This window comes from Rhea pennata, chromosome 4 (assembly GCF_028389875.1).
Source record: "Rhea pennata isolate bPtePen1 chromosome 4, bPtePen1.pri, whole genome shotgun sequence".
Classification (NCBI taxonomy): domain Eukaryota; kingdom Metazoa; phylum Chordata; class Aves; order Rheiformes; family Rheidae; genus Rhea; species Rhea pennata.
The window spans coordinates 63,352,706-63,377,071 of record NC_084666.1 but is presented as its reverse complement, the minus strand read 5'-3'; the positions used below and the strand labels follow the sequence as shown (position 1 = coordinate 63,377,071).

Here is a 24,366-nt window from a genome sequence, read left to right as displayed (position 1 = left end):
TGACAAAACGCACGTTTCGCACACATCTGTTTCAACACGTCTAACAGCTTGGCTCTCGCTCTGAGGGTAGTCTTTCAGCTTGTTTTGACACTCCTTTTGCATCGCTGCGGGTTCGGGGGTTTACCCTCTGCTGAGATCACCGAAACACGGCGTAAAAACGCAGTTGTTTCCGCAACTACAGCGCAGGGTGGCTGCGGAGCAAAGTCCTTCGCGGCGCGGCCCGCGAGCAGGCAGCGCCAACCGCCGCCCGCCGCCCCCCCCCCCCCCCGCGGGCCGCGCCCCTCCCAGCTGCCGTTCGCGCCTCCCGGCGCGCTCCCTCGCCGTCGCAGCAGCGCGCGCTCCCGGCCCGCGGGGCTTTTGCGACAGTATCGGTTGGCGCTTGGCGTTTCTCCTTAACGGTTCACTTTTCCGGCCGGCGGAGGTGACCGTTGGGCATGCGCGCGACGGCGGCGCGCTTTGGTGACGCGGGCGGCCGGCGGCGCGCGCGCGCGTGCGGGGTGCGCCACGTGCGGGGGGGCGGGAGAGAAGAACTGGCTCGGCGCGTGAGTGGGGGCGCGTGCGGGGTGCGCAGCCGTTACTGACAGTTGGGGCCGTTGGCGTGAGGGCTGCGGGCTGACATGCGCCGCGCCCGCGCCTCTCGGGCCGTGACACGGGTGCTTTGAGGGGCCGGGGCAACCAGCGGACCGCGGAGCGGCCCCTGAGCCGGCTGCGAAGGCGGGGGGCTGCGCCGGGGGCCTTGGAGGCGGGTATCGCGAGGGAGGGCGCGCTTCGGCACCCTGGAAGGTGCCTAGGAAAGGAGTTACATGAGTGTGTACTGCGTATGTGTTCGTTTTGTGGCGCTTCTTTATGGAGTCGGGGCTGGGATGTGCCGTGTGGCCCTCTTACGGGAATGGACAGTACCACGTTCAATTCTGAGGAATATGAATAAAAAACATGGTGTTATTGCTAGTCTCATGGGTAGTCATTAACAATAGACAACATTTTAGCTGGAAACTTGGTTTCTGTATGACTGCATGTTTCTAGTAATGAGTGAAGTACCTAACCATTAAATTTGCAACCAATGCTGTCTAGAGACCTTTATTTGTACAACAAATCAAACATGAAATATCTTTTATTTCTTAACTCATTTTCTTTCCTCAATTTAGGAGATAATAGAGAATGACTTTCCGTGGAAGAGGAAGAGGAGGTGGCTTCAATCGTGGGGGAGGTGGTGACAGAGGTGGCTTTAATCGTGGACGAGGTGGCTTTGGACGGGGAGGTAGTGGACGCGGAGGCTTCAACAGAGGCGGATATGACCAGGGCCCTCCAGAAAGGGTAGTCTGTAAGTTATTTGAAGAGACTGTATTTAATCTAGAATGACTGTTTCAGATCTTTAGTATTTCTTCTTTATTTCAGTATTGGGAGAGTTCATGCATCCGTGCGAAGATGACATTGTTTGTAAATGTAAAACAGAAGAAAACAGAGTTCCGTACTTCAATGCACCAGTGTACTTGGATAATAAGGAGCAGATTGGCAAAGTAGATGAAATCTTCGGACAGCTAAGAGATTTTGTATCCTTCAAAAGCATGTGTGCTATGTGATATTTGTATTTTTAAGGCTGCTCCAAAATTTGCAAATAATTTAAGACTTGGCTAGAATTAAATGTAAATAGTCGTAGATGTAACTGCACATGTCAGTAGATGTCTCATTCTGATGAGGTGTGTGTCTTAAAACATTCATGATATGACAAAGCGTGAGTATCATGGGTCAGGCAGAGATTTGCTGTCAGCTAAGTGTATAACTACATAAGATAATGGCAGGTGTCTTCTGAGTCTGGTGGTTGAAGACGTTACTTTTTTGGCTACCTAAATTTCTCTTGTTTTAGGTTAATAACCTCGTAACAGGATTGGCCCAAGGGAGAGGGTTTTCTGTGCTTTAGGGGAACTTGCTTATGGTCCAACTTATTTCTTAAAGCAATTGTGAAGATAGTGATGCTAGTGAAGGAAGATGGGTGGGTTAAAGTCGATGAGTCCCTTCTGTTGTTATTGCTGGATTGACAGAATTCCAGACAAAAGAGGAGGAGTGAGACAGCTAGCGAAGTAAATCTCTAGTGTGGCAGTAAGACTTTAGTCCTTGTTGTCGAACACTGGTAACCAGCTCTGTGCATTCTCCTATCCTATTTTAAATGTAAAGTAAAATGTGCAGGTCTAATTCACTGTTGTGATCTGAATATGTTAGCTCACAAAAAGTGAATTTGTATCAGAATTATTTGAATTCCAGGAACTCTCCCCCACACACACCCCCTTCTCCTCTACTGTAGCAGATTTAGAGATAAGAAGGGACTTGAGTGGGTTTTGCAGCTCCTTGCTTTCCCATTTTAATCTTGAGATTTATTAAGATGAGTTGGCCAACCTTTTTTGAAAGCCATATACCAGCGTCACACTGGAGAGCTACAGGAGGTACAAGGTTGCATGTGGAGTGATGAAGACTCTCTGCCACTTGACTGTTGACTGTGCATGCTGCTGGGGCTCGGAGTTTCTGCTGATTCATCTCTTTCCACAGCCAGGCAGTTGTGTCACCCAACACATATGCTGGCAGAGCCCCTGCAACATGGAGTTTCCTCCAGATTGTTCTGGGGAAATACCAAGGTCATCCTGGGGCTTCAAGAGATAGTTATTTACCCTGGCAATTTGTCTCTTCGCAGTTGATTTTAAATACTCTTGCCCATTCTTCTATTATATTCTTCTATTATGCCTTAATACAAGAGAAGGAGAAAGTGATTTTTCTACAAAATATAGTATTTGTATCTGTGGAAAAACTCTCAGAAAAATTAGCAATAATTTCTCCTGATCTTTCAGTTATAATTTTTCATTTGTAGTGATGCTATTTACCTTCATTTATAGACTACTAAACTAGAAATTCTCTGAATGTTTCTTTTACATAATAATCAAACCCACTATTTCTAATACTTCATTCATGATACGTTCCTTAAAGAAAATAATAGTATTTTTCAGTGAAACTATCTGAGAATATGAAAGCCTCTTCATTTAAAAAATTGCAAAAGGTGAGGCAGTCTTAATAGCAGAACTTCACAGTATGTTATCAGATAAAACGCAACTTTATAAATAGTTTTTATTGACATTAAAAGCTAATTGTCCTTTTAAAACATTATTATCCATTTACTTTTCGTTTTCACTTTTTCATCTGCCCTGTTTTTACTTCTTGTTGAGGAAAAAAAATAGTGAAAATTGTAGAATGGAAACATTATCTATTTTTAATAATTTCATTTTTTGCATTGTGTTTATGTTGCTCTTTGCAGTGGACAATTAGACATAAAGAGTTAAGACTGAATTGTGGATGTCTATAAAGGAATCAAAAAATACTAATGTGCTCTTAGGCTCTGAGAGTATCAGGACTTAATGGAACTCTCTTCCTACAGTTTTACATTGATCCAGCAAAGCTGCTACCCCTGCAGAGATTTTTGCCAAGGCCTCCTGGAGAAAAAGGTCCTCCTAGAGGAGGTGGTAGAGGAGGACGTGGTGGTGGACGTGGAGGAGGAAGAGGTGGTGGTAGAGGTGGAGGTAAGATCCCAAGAATAAAAGCTGCAGAATATTTCTTTGTAAAGATAGTAAAGTACTTGCGTGAACAGTTATATTGTGAAGAAAAATGTTACACGTACTTGTGTTTGATCTCAGTGGAAGAGTCAGGGACATCTTTCCAATGTGGGAGCTATGCTTCTGTAGCTAGTTGAATAATGGATCTGAAGTGTAGGAAAGAGAGTGCATCGATTTATATCCAAGATAGGATTAGTGAGATTAAGAAAGCTTAGTGACTATTAAGCAAACTTTTTGTGATAAAAAAATCTATTTTGGACGTAATACTTGAAATGTATTGGTTGAAAGAAGGGATCAATGACCCACCAGATCTGTTTTGTCTTGGCTATTTGAACATCATCTGTGATATGCTCCTTGGTTAAAAATGAAGTTAATTCTTTCTTATGTGTCAGACTTTCCCTCTTCTCCTTATCCTGCTCCTTTGTGTGCAGAGAGCAGAAATATTAAAAAAAAAAAAAAAAAAAAAAAAAAAAAGATTTCTTATGTAAGAGCTGTAGTAATTTTTTGACTTTCATGAGTTACATTGGAGTTTTAAGAAGTCCCTTTAGCGTTTTGGGTATAAAATTGGATTGCCAGTGCAATACCTAAAATGCTGGAGACAGTCCCAAGAAGAGACCATCTAAGGGGGACTAGAGGATAAGGATGAAGCAGTGAACCTTTTTTGTATTAAAATATTTTTTTTGTCCTTTCTGAAGGTGTTAACAAAATAATTTGTTATGTATAACAGAATTTATAGGCTCCTCAAAATGTAATTTCTTGCCTATGTTTAGGAGGATTCGGAGGAGGAAGAGGTGGAGGAAGAGGAGGATTCAGAGGAGGAAGAGGTGGAGGAGGAGGATTCAGAGGAGGAAGAGGTGGAGGAGGAGGCGGTTTCAGGGGTGAGTGTGCAGTTGTTCCATTTCAGTAATAAAAACAGGTCCTGATTTTCTAAAATTTCTACAATTAAACAGAATGCAGTATTTTCTTTCCATCTGTTTTATAAGGGTTTATAGACTGTTTATATTTTTTTGCAAAAAGCTTCTGTTCATCACAGTATCTATCCTAAACCCAAGCTCAATATTCTGTATTTTTTGATGCTTATGAAAGATCACTCTAACTGTTGCCTCAAAAAGGCCTGCTAGAACAAATGTGATAATGATTTTTATTTTATCACGTGTGATAAAATAAATGAATGTGTATCATTCATTTGCTTTAAATGCAACTAAGACATGACTTGTTCAGTGTATTTTTCTTCCCTCTTAAAATAGGGAGAGGATATTAGAAATGGAGCCACGAGTGTCTTCCTGCTGTCTTACCATATGATCTGCAAAAGTGAAGAAGAAGATAAATTTTCTATCGGACCTTGAGAAATTGTTTATAAAAAACTTAAAACTGTAAAATGACAATTACTATTACAGTTAATGACTGTTTATCAACACACAAAGACAACATAGCCCCTGTTGAAGAATTGAAGATTGCTCAGAACATACTTGACTTTTTTAACTAAGCCAAGATAATGCTATTCTTAAACCGTTTCTTTCTTACAAACTACTTTAATGCTTGAGTTCATGTTGGAGTTGGGAGTAAACAATCCTTTGGTTCTTTTTTTTTCCCCCCTTTTTTAACTCTGCAGAGTTTCTAAATACACACCTGTGAATTTTTTACCTGTGTGTGATTGATCCCTCATTCTCATCCTCTCTTTATATTTAGTCCACTGGGTTGCTGTACAGTGGACATGCCTTTTAAACAATCTTTTTGAAACTTTATCTACAAGCTAAACTTCAAAATTTTGTGTTGATAGAACTTTATATATATATATATATATCATACATTTTATTTATTTTTATCTATATATATATATATATATGCATACAAGAAAAGGAAGATAGGTTAGGGTACTTCATGGATTCTTCTACATAAATTTGAATGAAAACTAAAGGCATCATGACATACTCTTCTTAGAAGCTGCTGTCTGTTGAATAATTTCAAGTTTAATACTGTTCTGAGTCACCTAAATAGTTGTGTCTAATTACACTGATACGGAAATTGCCCAGGTTTTTTTCCCATCTTAGCCTGTTTCTCTGAGATTTGGATGCCCTGGAAAAATGCTACTGGTGCACTAAGCTTACACAGGTTTAAGATTGAATAGCTTGTCATAGTTAGGGCTTTTCTGCATATGATGCTATACTCCCTAAAGACATAAAAAAAAAAGTCTGCGTGAGTTTTCAATGCAGGCTGTGTTGTCTTTAATCAGATGCATTATATATGTGTGTGTGTATATGTACGTATATATATATATATATATATATATATATACACATATATATGAGGGTTGAAAAGCTAGCAAGGGTGTATTTTTAAGGATGGAGAATGACAGAGTACTTCCGTATTCATTAGCTCTGGAAAAAGAATAAGAATGGAAAAACAGAATCTTTCTCTACAGATTGCATCTCAACTAGAGAATCCATTGGTAGAGTCTCATGCTATGCATTGTGTTAAGAGTGCTGCAGAGTAATCCAAGTGAAAGTATTTTGAGCACCTTTTTCATTGGTGGAAGAAAATGCATTTTGGAATTAATCATGCTGTTGCATTTATTTATTTATTTTTTAGTTAGTGAACACAGGTGGAAATAAGTTATGTTAGCCTTCCACTTAAAAGGAAAAAAAAATTAAAAAAATTGAAAAAAGTTAATTTGCTGTCCAGGCTGGAATTGGACAGTTACTTATCATTTTTAACAAAAATGATTGCTCATTGTGAATAATCCTTGGATCAAAACTTGAAACAATTTAGAAAAGCTGTTCAAGAATTCAAATAGGAAGCCTAAACAGATACTGTGTAGGATAACAGATAAAACGTTCTTCCATTACAAGAACATTGAAAATTTTGCTAGATCTGCTTTTATGAGAAGAAATAAGTCTATGTTCAACCACAACAAAGTCAGGAATCAGGAGTTGCAGATTCTTTACCTGGTATTGTTTAAGACTTTATTCAGGTCAATTATATCAATTAAATCTAGATTGTTAGACACTTGCACTCTTTGTTACTGTGCATTGCTAGACCTCAGTTACTTAGGTATATGATGTAATGTAGACAAAATCTTACACAAGTCATTGTAACTATCGTAAACCACCTCTGGAATACAAAATTGCAGTCAAACAATACCAACCTGCAGTGAAGCCAGGCCTGCCTTTACTTTGTTGTGTTTGTAAGTGTCTGCATCCTCTGCTCTGCTACATTCCTGCACTGATGCTCCAGTGTGTAGTTTTGGGTAGCCGACTTTGGTCTTTTCTTATTCCCTTGGCTTGGAAGACTAAGATGACGCAATCCTCATTCTTTTAACCAAATTCATTCTCTACATAGCTGTTCTTACTGCGTGCTTCAGAGACGCACTTCTCTCCAGGTATCAGAAGACTGCGCTGACATTGTCTTTCAATTGCGTGGCCTGACAGCTGTCAGTATGCGCTTCTACCATACCGCATTTCAGCCTAGGACAAGAAGTATATGCTATGAATCTCACAGCAGGTGGAGCTGTGAGTCATAGACAAGCCTGGAGCTCTTGCAAGGCCAAAGCAGAAACTTCCACATCTCCATTGCAAGGGGGTAAAGAACTACATTGCCTGTTGTAGCTGTAGAGGGAAGATCTGTTTCTGATAATAGGAACCTGGACTGTGTATGTGGCTATCCAATCCCAGCTGAGAAACATATGAGGAGCCATACACCTATAGGCGATGTTTCGTGAGAACAACACAAATACCCAAAGATTGTTTATTGTATTAGATCATTGTGGAGGTAAAAGGACATTCAGATGCAGATGGAAGAAAGTCCTTAGTGACTAGGCCTGAAGTGAGCTACCATCTGAGGAAGCGGTGTACGAACAGGTATGTTGATGTCTGCCATGTGATGTCTGCCTCTCACTCCATTTCCCTCCCAACTGCCCCAAGGTGCTGGGGAAAGGTAGGTGTTTGACTGTAGCATGGCCAGTCTGTCCTTGTTCTGCATTGCCCTTTTTTCGCCATGACCTGACCTTGCCCTTCCAATGTTAGTACTTGCTAAGTGTAATATAGACATGCAGATATAGTGTCTTAAATTTTATAAGACCACAACTCTGACTTGTCCGTGATGTAATGTTACAATGGGCTAAAATACAGGTTCTCTGATTTTCTATGTCTTCTTTCCCTCTGTCCTGAACTTTCTGCTGTTCTGCAGTATTTCTCTGAAGTCAGGAGAAGGTAAGCTTCACTGCACTCCACAGTGCTTTGCTTCCCTGCCCTGGACATGGGAGCAGTGTTGTTACCTTTGCTGTCTCCTTGTCCACTTATCAGTGTCTGCCTGTGCTTGCTGTTAGCTGAGGTGGAGTCTTAGATGGCCAAGTCCTGTTTTTCAGAATATGGAACAATACTGAATGGTCACTCATACACTGGTGCAAAGTTATTTGCAATTGTGTGAAGTGTTGTCTTGGCAGTAGAAAATCTTCTCTTAGAGAAGGCATTGTTATGGTATGAATATGAAGCGTATCAAGTAAAAAGCTTTTTGGGGGTCCCTTATTTTTTTTTCATTCAGTTAGCTGAAAGCCTCCTTAGTTTAAAGAGTCAAAATTTTCTAATTAACAGTCTAAATATAGAGACTTTTTTGTGGAAGGAAGAAATATGATTTATTAATTTTTCCCTTGTGTTGGAACTATTTTCATCTATTTGTGGAAACAAGATTAAAGAAAAGTACTGCCTAATACAGCCGTCTAGTGCTGATATGTTCAATGTACATGGGAGGTTTTCAGAAAATAGCAAGAAGATTATGCTTTTTTTTTTAAATTCAGACAGTAAGTGTGTCTGCTCTCATCACTTGTGGATTAAAATATACTTTTAAATACATATAACTGATGCTTGCAACTTGCTAAACCTTGTTACAAGTTATGCATTGCCCCATATCCATACAAATATCTATAAATTGAAGAATTGACTCAAATAGAAATTGTTTTTGTTGCTAGTGATCAGGGCCAGACAGAAAGCAAGCAAGCAAACTGTCATTCGAAGTCATAAAGCATGTCTGTGACACTAGGAGCGCTAGCTGTTATGGAGAAGAACAGTTTCTGATTTATACCAGTACTAGAAAGCAGTGTGGTGTAAGGCACATCTTGCCTGGCTTAAGAATTACATTTCCAACTTTGTGGATTGCTTGTATACTCTAATATTGATTTCATTTCTTTATCCTTTTTATTTTGTTTTATGGACTTCAGTGTTCTAGAAAAAGTTCACTGACAGGTTAGTGATAAGTCATTTCTGCCTTTAATTTTGACTTTTTGTCTCTATTTCTATCACTTTAGAATTAGCCAAATTAAGAGAAAAAGAGCTGAAAACAGTGTAATGGTGCATAGAATAGACTGTGCATGTTGGAAACTGTGACACTGGAAACTTTACTGACAAGTATGTATAAAATCTGTATGGTCTCATTAACTATGCTACCTCTAAATCGGAATCCTATCCAAATAAAAATAGAAATGCTTTGCTTTTCTGAGGCATTATACATTGCAAGTTCAGATTCTATGAAAGTTGCAAGATCTGAGGTGCTTCTGAAAATCTTGCCAAAGTTTCAGAGGAGGAAAGCAAAGATATCAAATTATCATTAAGCTTTTATCTTTCAAGGCAGGACTGTAGGGTACTAGGGAAGCGGCTTCATTGCCAAGCAGATCATCTTTCCTTCTGGAACCCTCCTACCCAGTTCCTGCCTAATCCTTTTCTGACAGGAAGAATATCTTAATATGAGTACTCTGGGAACTGTAAGAGTGAATGTACATCTGCAATGCTTTTTTTAATTAGTTTCCTAGTAGAACTATGACACGTGATCTTGTGTCGCAGTGATGACTAAAGGTCCTGACTGAGTAAGTGGTGTATCAAAATTTTTATATCTTCATATTCAAATAGATGAAAGATATAAGATGTCTGCTTTGAAAAGATAAGGAGCGACAGGGAGTACTCTGAGTGTTTCATGGGTTGGAGATGGGATTAGCTTTTCAGGCGTACCTCCTTTTTATGGGATGGTTATATTGCTTTCATACTCCTGGTGTCAGTACAGCCTTACTGCTGCTCACAAGGTGCAGTCCTAGCCTGGGAGCCATACTTGAGCTGCCTGTAAACCTCATACAGCTGAAGAACCACTGGTTGCTCCTTCTTGTTACTTTTGTAGGCTTTATAAGTACAAAGCTGGAGACTACTGTATAAAGGGGAACTGGTGGTAAACATCTTTGATTACTTACACTAACACTGCGTATAAGGTCTTTAGGTGAGAATTTATTGCCACTAATATTTATACAGGGTTTTGTAAAAAGGCTTTTTCAGTCTATCTTCTGTGTGCTGGAACATCATCACTGAAAAGAAGAAAGCAAACTACTGCTCAGGGCTCTGGAAAATCCCAATAATTTGCTGTCCAGTAAAATGCTTATGCGAAGCTTTCCAGTGTGAGCTTAGCTATATGTATGTAGGAGAGAGGGAGTTTGATCTTGGCATGTTCAATGCCTATTTTTTGCAGACCAAGCTGTTTTAAAAATCTAATAATTGGGTTTTTCAATAGTCACACTTCGCTTTAGTAAATACTGGACTACATTTTTTCTTGTCTGCTATCAGTTAGGTAATTTAACAAAAAATCTTAGAGTTGTAAGTGGAAGTAGGCCTCTTAAGATTTGAAGAGGTGGATTTTAGAGTAAGCATGTCCTACTTTTTAGAGAAATTGGCATTTTTGTTTCTGTATTGTGCTGTAGTTGTGTTCTCCATGATGATTAGAATTAATTGCAAACCAGGCTGATGACCAACAGCCTTGAGCCAGTTTTCACTGAAAGCATTGCACAGGAGGTTTTAAGTAAAAAGTTTGGAGGCATGTGACAGTTAATCTCTTTAGCAGTAAGAATGAAGTTTAAGCATCATGTTGGAAATGTGCTCTTGTATGCTGCTCTTTGTTTTAATTAACAAGCTTTCCTCCTGCATAGATGGGGAGTGTAAACTTACTTAGTCTAATTAAATCTTATTTGAAGACTGTCAGTGGAAGGGGGTGCCTCCCCCTCCCTCCCTTTTTTTTTTAAACTGTTGAGTGAGTCTGTTGGATAATGAAAGAATTTGCCTGACAGGGTTTGTAGCGTTTTGTCTGCTTGATGAATTACCACCGAGGATAGACCAGTCTTTTCTTTTCTTTTCTTTTTTTTTTTTTTTCCTCTCCAACATGCTTTCGAATGATTCAACCAACTCCTCGGAAAGTGACAATGAAGCTCATTCAGCCTTTACACAGACTGAGCACAACATAGTTGCAGCTTACTTAATAACAGCAGGTATGGGCGTTAGCAAGTTGTTGCATTTCTTAAGCAGAACTGTGTATTTGAAAGCTCATTTTGTATGATTATAGAGGTATTTCATTTTGTATTATGCAAATATCTAATGGCTTTCCTTGGTAGTTTACTGGCAATTCAGTAATCAGCAGGCTGACTGAAGTGTGCAGAGCCATTACATTTTCCTCTGTATACTTGAAGGCAGTGTGGTGTGTTGAAAAACATATTTTGTTGATATGTAATTATAGGAGAGAGTGAGAATTAATTTCTGCCAGCTTGCAGAAGAGATAAAAATAGGACATAGCTGTCGCATCTTGCATTTTTCTGTGATGTGCTTGAAGCTATCTTGAGATTTCTCTTGGGCCACATGTTCATAATAATATATGTGTAGTCTGAGCATGTGAGCGGGTGTCTGTTAGGGGGATGTAAGGGAAAGGATTGGAATGTGACTGAGAGGGAGGGAGCTGGTCATTAATCAGAGAGAAGAGCAGTCTCCAGTTGCAGTTGTATTTTTCACTGATGACATGCGTTAGAAAAAGCACGCTGGAAGGCTTGACATCATGTGTTCACATTGACTGTAATGACCATCAGCTAAGGCTGGAATGATTATAGAATAATTTTTTATTGAAAATTTTCTCATTATTATAACTGCAGCTGCTTTGGAAATGCTTTTTTTTTGAAGCATTGACTGCTACACCTTGAAACAAAAACTGTAACCTACTGTGTTTAAAAATGGTTGTTCTGTACCTTTTTGATTGAAAATTTAAATGCATTTATAAATACTTTATTGATAGACCATATCCTACATTTAGGGCATGTTTTCTATGTTAACTAGCTGTTGAAATACTACAAAATATTAATCTTTTTAGGACATATAGGTGATAACGCTCACATTTTATTTAGAGAAGCTATTTGAAGTGGGAGATACGAAATCTTCTCAAAGAGGATGTTTTTGAATGAAAGGCTGATAACTTAATTATTTCAGGTTTTTGGGGAAATTTGTGTCATTGGCTGAATACTAGTTTGTAGATATGCTGAGATGGATGAAGAGAGTAGATATGTAGAGATGGATGTTGGTCAAGTATTAAAAGACTAGAGACACTCCACAGTACTACTAAATTATTTGCAGGTAACTGGATCTGTAAGACACCCCAAATATGTGTGGTACTTGTTCATATTATAATTCAAATTGATTACATTAATATGTAATAAAGTGGTCTTTGCAGACTGTCAGAATATCTGGCATTAGGGATCATAGTTTTTCATAGGTGATCATCCCAGACCCAACCAAACTCTTCTTTCTTATTTTGTATAGAAATGATTTTAAAATATTTTTTTAGAAGCAATGAAGGGGTTGGATTACTAAAGTGAGGGAGTCTGGTAAAACTTTCAGCTGTAATTTGGACGTTGCTTTCTTAATGATTAATATTTCTGACAGTAAAGTCTACAGCATCTTTGAAAATATGATTGTTTGTTTTGCAAATGCACTAGCAGGGTAAATAGTTCTCATGTCTGGAAGATTTCAATTGTATTAATAACTAGATCTCTAAGACAAATAAAGATACAGTGGTTATTGTTATTTTTTTCTTTTTAAACAGCTTGAATACTTGATTATCTGCAAATAATTGTTTTTTTCTGAGAAGGAAGTCATTGTTAAAATGTTGCTGTCTGTAGTGATCAATTTATAATTTTAGTGATGACCACAGGGATATTTAGACAAAGGAAGCAGTGCTGCTTCACTGATAGCCTTCAGCTTTTAATGAAGTGCTCTAGAATAACTTTAAAATACTTCTTGGAGTAGTAAATTCCATATTATACATAGACTTACCTTCGACTTCGTTTTTTTAGTGCTCCTTCCAATGTGTTCTGCTTTACTTTGTTAGGGCTTGTATTTGCATTTGGTCTCCTTTAGTTTTCTTTGCTTTCCTAGGAAGAAGAAAAATAAAAAAAAAAATCTTCTGTTCTTGATCAGGGCATATGTGAGGTAAAAGCAGAGTTTAGAATGTGAATTCTTGTCTAACCCTAAAATGTTTCATAGGCCAAGTCGCAGCATCCACATGATTTTTCTGAATCAGATGAGTTTTTCCTGGCTGACAATATCAGGTTACTGTAACTCTTGGGCTCTATCTGTGTACTCCCTGCCCTCTAAGAAATGGGCACTGATTATCTGCTGCCTGGAGAAACAACTTTGTTCTTCAATGTGACCTGCTTCTCTCAAATAGAGAAGAGAGCGTTTCTTGAATCTACATGTTCTTCCTCACTTTATTCAAGATAGAGTCTACCTTCTTTCTCATGTTGTGCTCCCCAGAACTCTTTTTTGGCTCTGCTATTAATTTGTTTTAGTAGTGCTGAAACCTTTACTGAATATAGGTGTAATGCTTTCTCTTCCAGATTCTTTATTCTTTTTAAGATTGGGCTCTGAATACAAAATCAAAGTGTAGTTAGCAGGATCCTCCTTTGCCCTGAGGGTGTGAGTTTACAGTCATATTGGATTATTGGTTTCATTCCTGGTAGCTGTACTGTCTGTTAAAACATGTATCATAGGAAGCTCATACTGTTGTATAAACTTGTACTCTAGTTTACTTCAACTGTTCTAGGAGATAACATACTGCCTATCAACAGGAGAGCTGACAGAGATGACACAGAGCTCTTTTACTATATTATTTGTTTTCTGTTGGATCCGCAGCTCCATCCGTTTGTTGTTATAGCAGTTCATAGCATCACAGTGTTGTTCCTAAAATGTGTGCAATGTGATAGTTGATGGTGTTCATGAAGCTGTGCACCAGCCAACATCTTTTCTGTAGTGCAATTTTTGTGTGCTGTGCAGGTGATTTGAAAACCTTCCAGCTTGTCTGTTCTCAAGTAAAAAAGAGAATGGAAATGAAATAGAGCTGAAAGTGATTTTTTCCTCAGTTGATTTTAAGATTACTCAGTCTTTTAGAGTTTCTGTAATGTAGGAGAGTGATACTGATTAATGAAACATTGCAGTGAAACTCCTTAGGTGAAGTGTAGGTATAGAAAAAAATTTCCTAATTTACATAATTGAAATGGATGAACTCCATTTAAAAGCTGAAAAGTTGGTATCACCACCAGTGTACATTATCCAAGGTATTGGTTTTTTATATATTTATATAGGTTACTACAATTGTATTGGTTTCTCTTCTGCCTGTTTTCATATCTGTTTCATATGATTAACATGGCTTTTGCTGAACATAGTGGTTCAAATAAAGAAATGGTAAATGTGTAACTGATTTCTAGAAGAATCTGACAAACTCAGTTTCATGTACTGGGGTGCATGCTGGTATTTAAAAATCTATGGGTAGTCTTCCTATGCATTGTCAATAATGGCCTTCGTAGGACTTTCCTTATTGACACCAGTAGAAGTTTTCAAAGTTCAACTGTGGAGCTGAAGTACATGAAACTGATGCTCTCTCTCAGTTTTTTTGACCCTGCTGGCTTGAGGTTGTTGTTTTAACTGCAGTGAAATTGTAGTCTGAGTGTAAATTGACGTTAGACATTTTTAATCCTATGCTGTGGCATTGGCAGTGGCAGGGAGGGAAGAACATTACATAATACTTGAAAATCTTACTGCCCTTTCCACACAAGTGTGTCAGCAAAAAGCTAAGGAGCATGTGTCAGGGCTTGATGGAGCAAGTAGAAAGGCAGAAATCTCATTGGTATCAGGAGGGTGTGAGGGGTATAAATTTCCACAGAGCAAGGTGGGCAATGACTGTGAAGAAAGATGGGACCACTTCCAGAAGTCTGGAGTTACAGAGAAGTAAATCAGACACGCTGGTGTCATTGCCTATTCCTGTTTTGGGACCCAGAAGAGTAGTACAATCCTTGTTTTGCCCCTCAGGGCAACGAGGACATTTCACTATGCTGGATAGCTTGCTATTCTGTTTTTACTGAGCCTAACTGTATGTATGTGTTGGTTATGCTCTATGGACCTGGTAGTTAAAATGCGAGGTTAACATCCTATAAAGAGGCAAATACTATTGTTTCAGGCTCTTTAGCTCTACATTCAGAGTAACAGCCATTTGCTTAAGCTCTTTACAGATTTATCCCTACAGATCTGTGAAGGTGAAAGGTATAGTGTTTGGTTCATAGGTGAAGCCTTTAAATGTAAAACTGAAAAACTCTGGGAAGCATTTCCATGGATGCTGTGTTTTTCTAAAATAACATTCCACTGTTCATTGTAATTTCAGATGCCCAAGATACACAAATAACTTAGAATTTGAATCAGTATTATTGTACCAGCTGTGCTGGTCTAGGGAATCTATGACCACTTTGCCAATTCTTATCATTATTTACAAGTTATTTTTAAAATAATTTTCTGTATTTTTTGAGCATGTTGGAATTCTCCATTTTGTTAAAAAGGGTATGACCATTTGAGTGAGATGCAAAGGGAAGTGTTTAACTTCAGTAACTCTTATTACTGTTATTAGTAGTGCGAGACTTCTTATTGCTGGTATTAATAGGAGCCTGGGGGCTGCGATTTTGCTCTAAGTATTTCTGCAGTGGGCTAGAGCCTGAAGAGAGGAAAAAAAACAAAAAACAGAACAAAGAAAACCTGTTTTGTGGAAATGCCATATAAACGGTATGCAGTAGGAGAGAAAGGGAGAAGGTGAAGGTTATCAGGGTCAGAAAAAGCTTGCTGGTGAAAAGGATCCTGAAGAAGAGAGTCCTGGACACTTCCAGGACTCATAAAGCACTGCTAAGTCCAAAGCAAATTCCAGAGGCATTGGACATGAAGACAGAAGAATGTACATGCTAGCTTTAATATAGTTTGTTACAACTCTTTATTTGGTCTACAGGATATTTTTTTGTGTAAGGATTGACCTCCAGGCACAGTTTGCACATGCTTTGTGCTGCCTCTACTGCAGGTAGTTTAAATGTAAAAGCGCTTGTCACACTGGGGTTTTGGGAACATTTGTTTCTGGGGCGTGGTTTGTTAGAGGCTGGGAGTCCTAGTTCTAAAAAGATAGAAGAGACAGGTAAAATATGCCAAAACAAGGTAACAAACCAAACCAGCCCAAAGGGGCTTAAAAATACATTGATCACTGAGGCAGGAGCAAGTTGAGTGCATAGCTGGACTTCTAGCATAGCTATGAGTTAGCCGTAGAGCTTGGAGCATGAAGAAAATGACTGTCATGCAATCGAGAGGGTCACAACCATGCCACAATGGCAGGCTATAAGGATGGACTAGAGAGCTTGACAGGGCTTAGTATTTCAGAAAATACACAGTTTGCAACAACCTGAACCAACTTGTCTTGTAAGGAGTTGGGCGCTTAAGAACAGAGAGCGGAGTATGTCTGGCTAGGATGGAGGGTAGCAAGGTCAGAGCATAACAACTATTTTTCTGTATTCCTTTCACCCAGGAATATTGCTTTTACCTGAATGCACAGTGGAAACTTTCCTGAGAGAAGGGAGGAACTAAGGTGGTGACAGAGAGGCTTTTGCCAGACCTGGTGAATCTGTACAGAAGTCCAGTAACCCTACTTTATATCAGCTTGCTGGTCTGCATTCTTTTTGGCTGTGTGAGATAAAAAACTGTACTCTGTGGGTGAAATTTCTAAATTGTAATCCTAAATTGTTTGGAATGTTTGCTATTCCTGTTGCCATTGCATAGGAAGTCCTAGGTTCAGTAAAGCCAACCACTAGCACCTTGGGCCCTTACCAAATCCAAGTGCAACTTCTCTAACTAGTATTAGAATTTCTCCCTTTCTTGAATGTCTTTTGTGTATGAAATTGCATTTAATTGAAGATAAAACTTGTTTAGGACTTAGGTATTACAATAGGCTACACTTCCTTTTGCATGCAGATTGCTGGCTTGCCTACATCTTTCGTTAAGTTCCCGGTTTTCTTTGTTCCTACAGGAGTGATAAGCATTTTCAGCAACATTGTTGTGTTAGGCATCTTTGTTAAGTACAAAGAGCTTCGGACAGCAACCAACGCAATTATTATCAACTTGGCTTTTACTGACATTGGTGTTAGTGGCATTGGTTACCCCATGTCTGCTGCCTCAGACCTGCATGGACGCTGGAAATTTGGATATACTGGATGCCAGGTATTTCAATTCAGTTAGGATGCGAAGTCTTAAGCACTTAAAAGCAAACCAAGTGATCACAGTAACCCTACTTTATGTTTTGTTCTTTTTAGAGATGAGGTGGAGGTGCAAAATTTGACTGTAGACCTGAAACTGATCTTCTTTAAAATCAACAATTTTTGAATGGATTTGGTTTGGATTTTACCATAAATTGTATCATTTAAAATCTGAAAGCATTGAAGTGTAACCTTTTATTTATCAACTGGAGATTGTAAAATGCCTTTAGGAAATGAAATCCTCAAATGAAAAATGTTTTAGATAGCACAGATTTATTTGATGTAATAATAATCAAGAGTTCAGAAGTGGTAATTGTTTTATGAGTTCTGCCTGATGAATATATCTTCCTTGAAATGTGACTATTAGGTTATAAAAATGAAGACCTGCAAAAGAGGTATTGAAAATCTGACCTAGTTTTAACAACTGTCTATTTTTAAAAGTTATTAGTGAAAAATTGACTTTTATAGGAGAAATTTAATACCGTTTGCTTGCTATATACGACAACTTAAATCTACCTCTTAATAGAATAGTGGGCTTAAGAGGCCAGGAAAATGAGTATTACCAAGGCAAATGTTATAAATGTTAGTCAAGGCAAGTATTAGTAACACCATAGATTCTTGAGCCTGTGTATGATGATGGGTGTCACTTACTTGATGCACAGTCATGTTGAGCTAAAAATTCAGCTATTTTTTTTAAGAAGAAGCCTGACTAATAACTATGGATTGAGAGTGACTCTATGGGCTGAAGTTAATGTGAAATCTCACTACCAATGCTTTGGGAGCTCTTAAGATCATATGAAGCACAACTCATGCCAGCCTAAACCAAGTGAAAATGAGACAACAGAATGTAACATGTTTTCTGTTATAACTACTTGTGGCATGTGATGGCGGAAGGATCTGTATTTTGGGAGTGCCGCTGGCAGCACAGCCCTCCCAGGCACCATTCCTGGTCAGGTTGCACAGAGGACAACTGGGCAGGTGCTTTTGGATCATGCTGAGACTTCAGCACACATACAGTACAATCACTTGTGTATTAGCGATAGACTTGGCACCATGTAAAAATAGAGGTCAATGGGAAAAAATTAGTGTACTACATCTGCAAAGTAAGTTTAGTTATATGACAGAGGGAAGAGTGACCATTCAGAACCCTGTATTTGCTAAAGCGATACCTGATTTAACTTCTAATGATGAAAAAAATGCAATTCATGTTTTCTTTAACATGCATTGAAAACATGAATTGAAGAAGCCCACAAACTCCAAACCCTTTATCCTTGAATCTCAGAATTTACTTAATATGTCATTTATTTTTAGACTTTCTTCTTTAGGGTTTCTAATATACATGCAGACAAGTTGCTTTTAAGATGTTTAATTTGAAATTAGCTAGCTCCAAATTGCCTGCAGTGGATCAGTTCATTCAGTACCTTGCTAACAGAGAACACAGACGAAATGTAATGTATCGGCAGTACTTTAGATTCAGTCCATAAACTTGTGCTTATACCTTTGAAAGGTTTCTCAGAAAGGATGTTTTTTTAAATTTCAGATCTATGCTGCCTTAAATATCTTTTTTGGGATGGCAAGTATTGGTTTGCTTACTGTTGTTGCAGTTGACCGTTATCTGACAATCTGCAGGCCTGATATAGGTACTGTATTCGTAATAAAAAATCATTCACTGTATGATTTCTGTGAACTATCATTCTAGTTGTATTATTTTCTTAAGAGTAAATGGAGTACTGGGCATAGTTTTAAATTAGGACATAATCCTGCAGTACTTGCTTCACTGCATAGTCTCGTTATTTGAATGGTACTGCTTTTGCAGGTGGAAATTGCAGATTTTGGGCTGGTGTTCTGTCTTTTTTCGTCCATTTACAAACTGTATTTGCTAAATCTACTTATTAGAAGGCCCTACCTGTATGCAGAAGCACACCAAAAGCCTCCAACTGTGGGATGTTTCTGGCTGCTATCAAGCTGATATGTGCCTCTAATATTGTTAGCACCATACTGGATTCTTTTTCATTCCTACCTATTACAACTGTACTATAACTGTTAATACTATAACTGTTAATTCCTCTCTTTCTTTCTCTTTTTCCTTTCCTGCAAACACAAAGCTGCTCGCTCTTGAATGCACTGTTGTATAGTAAACTTTCTTTTATGTGGGATTAGGATTGGGTATTGTCAGTATGATTTGAGTTGGGATAGGTGACAGTATGAAGTGTGTTTGAGCTGGAAAGCTTTGTCATTCATTAGCAGTATGAAACGGTTTTGCTATAGTGTTTGGAAGTTGTTGAATTGTTAACTCTGAAAGGATTGTTACCATGAATATGGTTACAGGCTTTCTGGAACCCACTTGTGGTTCAAGTTCAATGTTGGAAGAAAACAGAAGATGACAGCTATTTGTGATTGTCTGTGCTTGGTTACAGGAAGAAGAATGACTACCCGTAACTACGCCACTCTAATAATTGCTGCTTGGATAAATGCAGTCTTTTGGGCCTCCATGCCTACTGTAGGCTGGGCTAGCTATGCTCCTGATCCTACTGGAGCAACATGCACAGTAAATTGGAGGAAAAATGATGTGTAAGATTCTCCCCTCCTTTCTGTTTTTTAAATCTGTTGTCTTGTTGAAGGTTAAGATTACTTAATTTACTACTATGAGAATAACTTTTTCTTAATAAATTATGAAGCCAAAATTATATAAAAAATCATTCATAAATCCTGGAAAAAATACAGAACAGGTCTAGGGAAAAACTGTAGGAAAAAAGCTATGCTTGAAAACTGCAAGACTTGTGGCCACTAATAAAAACTAAGGCTAAGGAAAATTTTCCTAATTCTTTAAAAGCTCTTTTTTATGTCATAAACAATCAAATCAGAATACCAAATTCTGTAGTAACTTTTCATGGATGGATAGTTGTAAGTTACTGTGGTGTTTTGTGTTTTCTTTTTTCTTTTTTTGTCTTATCAGGTCCTTTGTTTCCTACACAGTGAGTGTAATTGCTGTTAATTTTGTTGTACCCTTAACTGTCATGTTTTACTGTTATTACAATGTTTCCCGGACAATGAAACAATATGCCACCAGTAACTGCTTGGAGAGCATCAATATAGATTGGTCTGACCAAGTAGATGTAACAAAGGTATGACAAATGAAGGCTGTTTCTTTTTACGCACATTCTTCTGTTTTTACGCTCATTCTTCTGTGTCACAGTTTGGAGATAGAGGAACAATACAGCCTTTTAAGCATTTTTCCTCCAGTCTCCCTTTTTCTTGTTACTTACTGAATATTAACTGAAATTTAGCTGAGGTGACAATTCTTGGCCTGATTTTTATAACAATAGATTCCACAGATGTACATACAGATATATACATACATACATTCATACACTCACATATGTATATATGTGTGTGTGATTTTTTCATAACATAAGTATGTATAAAAAATGCACATATGCATACGTGCACACACACGTGATACATTTGTCCTCTTAATTTGAGGTTCACCTTTCAGTTTGTTATTGATTCACTTTCCTGACAAAAGCTGTAAAAGATTTTACAAAGGTTGACAAAAAGATTTCTGTCCTAATTGATTTTAACTCTCCCTCCCCTTCCCCTTCCCCCCCCCCCAATTTGTCACTGCTTGGTGCCATGCTGTGCTCTGTGGTTGGTGGGGTTTTCTGCCTTTTTTTTTTTTTTAATGTGCATCTCAAGACTATTTTGAAAGAGAATCTGTCATTCCATCAGAACATTGTAATTTCAGGAAGCAGTTTATTGTATTTTTTTTTAGAAGAGCCAGAAAGTAGACTTCAGGTTGTTTATGCTCAAAGAGAAACCAAAGATAGTAGCTAGGAAGTAGACTAAGGTAGTTTGTGTAAAAATTGATACCTTCTGTGAGTTAGATGATGTTGACTACCTGACTGTTTTCAAATATGGCATTTTCTTTTTTTAGAGATAGATAGCCATTCTCTGGTAGACATAATCAGAGCTTTTTAGAGGTATGTGATAATAAAACAGTACAACTAAGGTAATGTGTGCTTTGAAAGAAAGAATTTGTTGACGGCATGCAGTGAATTTCCTACTTAGTATTGGGCAGTCATGATTCATGCACAAAGTCCTCTCTGGCCTTTTTAATTTTTGCTGGACGCATTCAGCATAATCAATAGTGCTGATTGTGAAGGAAGATTGTGTATAATAAAATAACAGCATGTCAAACTATGTACCTGTGTGATGTACTATAAAATCCCCAAAGTGAGATTTCATTATAACCTCTCAAATAAGTCAGGACATGTGATTTATGTGTTATTTTTCGATTATTTGGTTTTGTATAGTTGTATTTTCACACAAATGCGTGCACATTTGTGGTTAGGTTGTGAGGTGTTTATGAGCAGGTAATACCAGTTATGTGTGTTCCTCTTGTTTTACAGATGTCTGTTGTGATGATTGTGATGTTTCTGGTGGCATGGTCTCCATATTCCATTGTGTGTTTATGGTCTTCCTTTGGAGACCCAAAGAAAATTTCTCCTGCAATGGCCATCATAGCTCCTCTGTTCGCAAAATCTTCTACATTCTATAATCCCTGCATTTATGTTGCTGCAAACAAGAAGTAAGTGTTCCTAATTTTGAACTGAGAGTACCAGTCTACTTCATGGCCTTTTTGGGCATGAAGAAATTGTGTGGGTCAGATTCAGAACATACTAAATTGATAAAGATTTTTGAAAACACAATAGTAATGCTTTTGTTAGATCTGTTCAAAGTTATTTTGTGATTTATCATGAGAGACTCATTGTGGAATTTGGTTTGCATCAGCAGTAGCCTTGTTTTTCATGTCTGTGGCCAAAATGGGTGGCTACTTAGTGACTTGTAACTTCTGTGGATTTTCTTGCTTGATCTTGGGTGCGTCATATTCTAACTTGCTTAGGGTGGATTGATACTTTTCATTAAAATAAGTCCAACCTATTCTTTCCACCCCAAAATAATTCTATTGTTGTTTGAGCAAACATATCATATACTCTAACCAAACCAATGCCTCTGATTGGGAACTGTATATTTTGGAAAGAGGTATCCTTCCTTTCTCTACCACGAGCCTACAAGCAGAGCCTGTGATCTCCATCCAGGTGAGCTGATATGATCTTGCTGTGTCAATGAAAGTTTGACTTCTTCCTTCCCCCTGCCCCCCCATCCTGTAAGTTTACTTTTGTCGTGGCTGTACCCTGTCCAGCACTAAGCAAAACATACTGTGACCGCTATTGTAGAAGAAACACTGAACTTGATTGAGTTATTTCTGTACATGTGAGTGGAATAAGACTCAGATATTCCTAAATTTCAAATACACACTTTTTTACTGATGAAGTTTTGCTAAGATTGAATACCGTTGTAGTACTTATAACCAGTTGAGCCACTTTTTCTTTGTATTTGCTTCTTGGACTAACAATCTCTGCTTTCCTTTTTTTGTCCTTTTCAGGTTTCGGAGGGCAATTCTGGCAATGGTGCGATGTCAGAGACGACAGGAGATAACTATAAATAATGCCTTGCCCATGAATGTATCTCAGAATGCACTGACATCGTAAAACTTGCTTCATTTGCCTGCATATGTTAAATGGAAAGAAGTCAAATCTGGGTTACAGTTAATTGTTTGGTATAATAATCTGCCTTATCCAGCCAGCTGTTTTCTGTTAATCACAGTAATGTTTTAGATGGTGTAAAAACAAAAAGGAAAAAAAAGTTTAGACTTTAGTTTCAGGCAATGAGGCTGAATGGCCCAATATGTCTATTCCAAACAAAAAAGACTAGTGAAGTGTTCATTAGACTCTTGGACAAGGTGAGGCAGGGGCAGGGAGAGACTAGAGCTGGAAGTGCTTAGCCTCAGTAGCAAAGATTTCTTTTGTAAATGACTTGTCCTCAACCTCCCTTTAAATTTTCCAGGATTTCAATACTCTGGATTCTCCCTTTCTGTTTATATACAAGTATACATGCACATATATATGTATTTATATATATACATATATACATAAATATATATATAGCTAAACTGAGTTTCCAGATTGGCATGCCTTGCAAAGTTCTGTTTCAGTGAATATGTTAAGATACTAGAATATCTAGCCAAACCCTCGAGAATCTGTTGTTACCAGCTTAGAGGATTTTACAGGGGTTTTGTGATAGTTGAAAGTCTTGGCTCACAGAATCATATGAATTTGTGAGAAAGATGTGACTGTGCAGAAAGTCCTGAAAATAAGGCAAACTGCATTCTAAAACTTGACACCCAGAAGGCACATAAAATTGAGTAAATGTTTATGATGATTTTTCATCATTTCTAAGTCAATCTCATGGTTATACAGATCTGTTAAATAATTTTCGAAAAGTGGATTTGACAATGAGAACAATGGGTTTATGCAGAATAGAAGGAATGACTGTGTATAGATCTATATGTGGATGGTAGTGTATGCACTCTTGATTATTCTCAGGTTATCTTCTCACTTGCCAATCCAAAGTCTCAATGATCCTTCAGACAAATTTAATCCACTGTGACTTTATACAGTACTCAGCTCTCTAGGTTATTTTTTTAAGACCTTTAATGCCCGTCGGAAAGGATACTACTGTAAGTAGTCAGTCACTTTGGAATGCAAAATATTCAACTTAATGTACATCAAACATGAAAAAGCCAGATCAAATAATGCAATTGATTCTGAGATACCATGCTTAGAAAATAAACCTTTTACATGTATTTTAAACCTGGCTCGGTGAGACTGAACTTCACAAGACTTTTGAGTATGATTTGCACTAGCAAATGTTTTGTTTCTGTGGCTGTATTTTAATATTATTAATATTAAAGTTATGTATATGCATATATCTGAAGTTTGGCTTTGCAGTGTATAACTTATTTAAAATATTTAAAATTTAAAATAGGCAAGTTTTTGGTAAAACCTCTTAAAAATGATTTTTTTTAAAGCTCTGAAATCTAGCATTTCTATTAGTTTGTATTTTCTAGTATTAAAGTAGCTGCCATGCAATATCCTCTTGTGAAATATTTTCTAGTACTGTGTTGATGTACTTGCTGTATTAGATTTCCTTCAGGGACCTTGGAATACTTCACGGGCATTAACTAGCTAATATATTGGCCCTAATATAAGGAGCAGCAAAGAAATATTTTATTTTGTACTACTCCTACAGTCACAGCTGCATATTAAAATAGTCTTGAAACATGCTGAATGTAATTTGGAACAGAATGTGTTCTTCTGACACAAGAAAGAAGCTGGTTTAGCTGACCCCTTCCAGGATACATTTGAAGGTTAAGTAACTACAGATCTTGGCTAATCTACTATAATCTGCTGTTACTAAATGGATGTCTACATTCACATTTGTAGCACACTGCACTTGAGCACCTGGGAATAAAGTCTT

At 37.9% G+C, this 24,366-nt stretch overlaps 2 protein-coding genes across 3 annotated transcripts; both read left to right on the top strand.

Annotated features, from left to right (window-relative positions):
• The first annotated feature begins 461 nt into the window (after nucleotides 1-461).
• Nucleotides 462-5,234, top strand: GAR1 (GAR1 ribonucleoprotein). 2 transcript variants are annotated; one of them, XM_062574879.1, is made up of 7 exons: nucleotides 462-542; nucleotides 1,146-1,321; nucleotides 1,396-1,550; nucleotides 2,984-3,043; nucleotides 3,419-3,560; nucleotides 4,364-4,471; nucleotides 4,841-5,234. In XM_062574879.1, the coding sequence occupies exons 2-7, from the start codon at nucleotides 1,159-1,161 to the stop codon at nucleotides 4,852-4,854; spliced, it is 642 nt and encodes a 213-aa protein (XP_062430863.1). In that variant the 5' UTR covers nucleotides 462-542; nucleotides 1,146-1,158; the 3' UTR covers nucleotides 4,855-5,234. The 2 variants fall into 2 exon arrangements, with proteins under 2 accessions (XP_062430863.1, XP_062430864.1); XM_062574880.1 differs by having other exon boundaries at nucleotides 471-497.
• A 5,544-nt stretch (nucleotides 5,235-10,778) lies between these two features.
• RRH (retinal pigment epithelium-derived rhodopsin homolog) lies at nucleotides 10,779-22,934 on the top strand. The gene is made up of 7 exons (XM_062574877.1): nucleotides 10,779-10,884; nucleotides 16,761-16,951; nucleotides 18,527-18,626; nucleotides 19,404-19,557; nucleotides 19,943-20,111; nucleotides 21,396-21,574; nucleotides 22,433-22,934. The coding sequence occupies exons 1-7, from the start codon at nucleotides 10,779-10,781 to the stop codon at nucleotides 22,536-22,538; spliced, it is 1,005 nt and encodes a 334-aa protein (XP_062430861.1). The 3' UTR covers nucleotides 22,539-22,934.
• Nucleotides 22,935-24,366: the final 1,432 nt, after the last annotated feature.

Excerpts from the sequence above, each read along its gene's own strand:
- RRH (XM_062574877.1), top strand. The coding sequence starts at position 10,779 with ATGCTTTCGAATGATTCAACCAACTCCTCGGAAAGTGACAATGAAGCT. Across the intron at positions 16,952-18,526 it reads TTGGATATACTGGATGCCAG|ATCTATGCTGCCTTAAATAT; the intron begins GTATTTCAATTC and ends TTTAAATTTCAG. Across the intron at positions 19,558-19,942 it reads AATTGGAGGAAAAATGATGT|GTCCTTTGTTTCCTACACAG; the intron begins GTAAGATTCTCC and ends TTGTCTTATCAG.
- GAR1 (XM_062574879.1), top strand. The coding sequence starts at position 1,159 with ATGACTTTCCGTGGAAGAGGAAGAGGAGGTGGCTTCAATCGTGGGGGA. Across the intron at positions 1,322-1,395 it reads CCCTCCAGAAAGGGTAGTCT|TATTGGGAGAGTTCATGCAT; the intron begins GTAAGTTATTTG and ends TCTTTATTTCAG. Across the intron at positions 1,551-2,983 it reads TCGGACAGCTAAGAGATTTT|TATTTTTCAGTGAAACTATC; the intron begins GTATCCTTCAAA and ends AGAAAATAATAG.